The sequence below is a fragment of the Rhea americana genome, unplaced genomic scaffold (assembly GCF_003343005.1).
Source record: "Rhea americana isolate MKP2758 unplaced genomic scaffold, rheAme1 scaffold_143, whole genome shotgun sequence".
Lineage (NCBI taxonomy): Eukaryota > Metazoa > Chordata > Aves > Rheiformes > Rheidae > Rhea > Rhea americana.
Genome location: NW_028185517.1, coordinates 1,320,109 through 1,323,699, shown reverse-complemented (window position 1 = coordinate 1,323,699; position 3,591 = coordinate 1,320,109). Strand labels below are relative to the sequence as shown.

The following is a 3,591-nucleotide window of genomic DNA, read 5'->3' as shown; positions in this document are numbered from 1 at the left end:
GGGTGGGTGCCCGCAGGCAGGCAAGGGGAGGGGTGTTCGTATGGAAGGAACCGCGAGCTCCCCCCCTCCCCGGTTCCCTAGACACTTTCCTTTTTTAAAAAAGTACTGATCCTTTTTTCCGTTCTTCTTCTTCTTCTTTTCTTCTCTTCTTCATCCAGGGAAAAGTTTGAAGACTCTTATGTCCAAAGGAATCTTACAGGTACATCCTCCAATCTGTGATTGCCCTGGGTGTCGAATTTCGTCTCCAGTGGTAAGATTATTGTTAAACTATGTGCTTTAGTTAAGACATCTCCCCTCTCCTCCGCCTCCTTCCCTTAAAAAATCCCTTTGCTTCTGTGATCACAGAGCTGTGATCTCTGAGGGCTAGGAACTGTCAGTCATTGAACCTTTGCCAAAGCACTGCTTACACTGTGAGTGTACCTGCAGTCCAGTTAAAGGCTAGCAGAAGAGGGGGTTGCAAACGAAGCAGATTGTATGGTTTTCTGGGGGGACTGTCACAGCTATATGCAAATGCTAAATCATTTAGCAGCCGCTTCCCCGTCCTCACGCGGGCCTTTTTTATGTATTTTGCAGAGGAGTGAAATGGCTAAATAAAGCGAAGGGAATTACAATTGCGCCCACATGACAGAGTCAGAACAGCCACACTTTACAAACCATTAATGGATTCTTTTTAGATAAACTGAATGAGTAACGAGCTCATCTTAACTCTTCACAACTTTTACCACATTCTTGTCACAGATCGCAGTTRCTGTTTTTATCCATCTTTTCTGCCCGACTTCAGAGTTCCTCATATTTTCTGCTCTACACCTTTATCTYGAGGACTTCTAAAGTCTCTGTTTGATATTAGTATTTTCATGAAAAAGATGTTGATACTAGAAATAAAAAGAAGTTGCCAAAATTGTAGTTAACTAAGATACTGAAATCAGTTAATCGATGTAGAAATAACCATAAAATACAGTAACATTTGAATAGGATGGTAAAGCTGTTGGTTAATGGAACTAAAATGGGTATTATTCTGAAAATCATCATGACTAAAACATTGCTGTCAGTAGCACTGTGGAAATAGATGCAGCTTGAGATCTATGCATTTTTATCCAGAAAAAAAATAACATTTTTTTTTCTCTTATTGTTTCTGTGAGGCACTTTCTTTTGACATGGAATATCTTTATGATTCTGCATGATAGAAATCCAAATTGAATGATTCCTGCATGGTATATATATGCATGTGTGTTTATGTATACAAACATACACATTGAACATGGGAAGGAGCTTAGGGCAATACTGAACAGTTGCATAGATTGTATGAAGACATCATCTGTGTGACGCGAGTCTCTTGAGTCTATTCTGTGGAGCAGCAGCTCATACCAAAATAATGATAGCTGCACATAGAACTTACTAGTGGTATTGCAGCATTATCATGGTATTTTAAACAGAGCAAACCAGATGGAGGGAAACCTGGCCTTTCTGGAGGACACATATAGTTCCTCTGAGTTTACAGGGCAAAGCATGATGCTGTGTTGTATATATGTATATGTATGTATATGTATATATATATGTGTATATATATATTTTGCAGTTGTGAGTTTTCCTTGTGCTTTTGTTACTAATCGTATGGCTCAGAGGCCCACAAGCAGCGGTCTGCAGGCCAAAGTGACTTGCAGAACACTTGCTGGTGATGCTGAGGAGTGTCTGGCCAGGTGATACTGTCTAGTGGTCATTTCTAGGTAATAAGTTGCATTAAGTGATAGCCAAAAGGTTTCTTGACAGTAGTGCTTTCTTAACATAAGCATTTGTTATACTTGCCCAGGGATGCTATCTATGCATTTACAGATGGGAAGGCAGCTGTGCATGAAACAAAGGCCATATTAAAGTGTCTTTTAACACAGAACTGAGTTTGACGAGTCCAGATAGATCAAGAGAGAGGTTTGTGGAGTTTTGGGAACAGAAAAATGTATCCTTTTGGACTTGCCCCTTAAATGCTTTCCCAGCCAAATGAATTAGGAGGTGTTTTGCTGACAGAATTTGCACAGCAGCTAGCTGTTATTCCCCCTCCCCCCCCTTTTTTTTGGGGGGGGAGCAGGGGCTTAGCAGAGTAATTATGATTTGGGCTTAATTTCTCTTACTCTGAAAAAGTGATTTTTAAGATTTATGATGTTGAGGTGAAGGTTGTGTAATTTCCACTAAATAATCTACTATTAAGAATGAACTTAAAAGAAATATGGATTTTTAGTATTAATGAATACATCCTTTTGATAGAAAATGCTCTTTAAAAATAAAATGTGAATATACTAGGGTATTTTATACTCATATGCCACCTCCAGTTCACCACATCTCAAAGGATTTGGCAAATAGTAAGAAAAGTGTTACTACCCTATTTATAAAAGTGCTAATTGAGGTATTGATGCTGTTTGGAGATCTCATCTACAGAACCCCACTAGCTTTCTGGGTTTCAGCCAGACTCCATACTATTCAAATCTTCTGAAATCTGTCCCTGATCCTTCAGCAAGATCCATAAAACTGTCCTCCAGTGTCCACATCACTGTTAATTTCAGAGGCACATAGATCACATTTTGGAACATGAACTTCAGTGATTTGCTGAAGGTCATACAAAAGAAAATGGTGGCAGAACTAAAAAAAAAAAAAAAAAAAAAAAAAAAAAAAAAAAGATGCTAGGTCTCTTGTACTCTATTTTAACCACAAAGTCATCTTTCCTCTCTTGGAGCACGTCTTGGAAATTCAAGACATATTTCTTTCTGCAACCTGTGAATGTGAAACTGATTTGTTATCAGAGGACTGAATGCAGCTTGCCTTTTTTTTTTTTGCTTGGGAGAGGTGCTGCTGGCTAGTGGTGCTTAACTTTGAGGGTGCTCTAAGACAAGGCATTTTAAAGCAAGAACAAACCTCAGTGGGAGCTTTTATCGGAAATGTGTTTAACATTGCTTATTGAATTTTCTGTGCTGAAATGAGAATGCATATCTGACTGAATGACAATTACACATTTTCACATTTTGATCCTGGAGTCTTTTGGTAGCTCTGTACAATAGCTGCACGCACTACGCGTTCAGAACTGTTACACAAGGAAGTGGGTCAAGAGTTGGGCACAGTTCACCCTTTGCCATTTAGTGATCACAGGCTTAAGTACCACTCGGATCAGAGGATTGTTTGGCCTTGTATGTAGAACTGCCTTATATTTTATACTGTAGATAAGTATGGATGTAGTAAGTAAGTGTGCAAGACCTGGATCCTTAGGCTACTATGCTATCAGGTGGGGGGGTATGGAGATGGGGAGTTGTCTTTGCAGTGGGGCAAGCCAGCTGCTTGTAGGCATCTGCATCTCCCCCCATCCGCTGTCTCTGCAGGTTGATAAGGAGGTGCTACAGGGACCTGTCCCGGCTCTGCCTTCAGGAAAGATTCTGCCTCATTTACCCAGTCCTGCCACCCCTGTCCAACCAAATTTGTAATGTCGGGGTTTTTGGTCAACAGCAGCGACTGCTGAGGCCCAGTCTGGGTCTCTTTCGGAGCTGGGGAGAGGAGGGGCTGATCGGGAAGGGAAACTGCATCGTGCCACAGAGCCGGTTTGGGAAAGACGCC

General features: G+C 40.8%; 1 protein-coding gene across 3 annotated transcripts in view; it reads left to right on the top strand.

Annotated features, from left to right (window-relative positions):
- The first annotated feature begins 138 nt into the window (after positions 1-138).
- The window catches only part of SAMD11 (sterile alpha motif domain containing 11), a 129,365-nt gene continuing 125,912 nt past the window's right edge, over positions 139-3,591 (top strand). For 2 of the 3 annotated variants that reach the window (XM_085298972.1, XM_085298971.1), the window contains exon 1: positions 139-250. In XM_085298972.1, coding sequence (XP_085155098.1) covers positions 179-250 — 72 coding nt within the window. In that variant the 5' untranslated portion in view covers positions 139-178. The remainder of the gene's footprint in view (positions 251-3,591) is intronic. The other variant, XM_085298973.1, reaches the window with a different exon arrangement.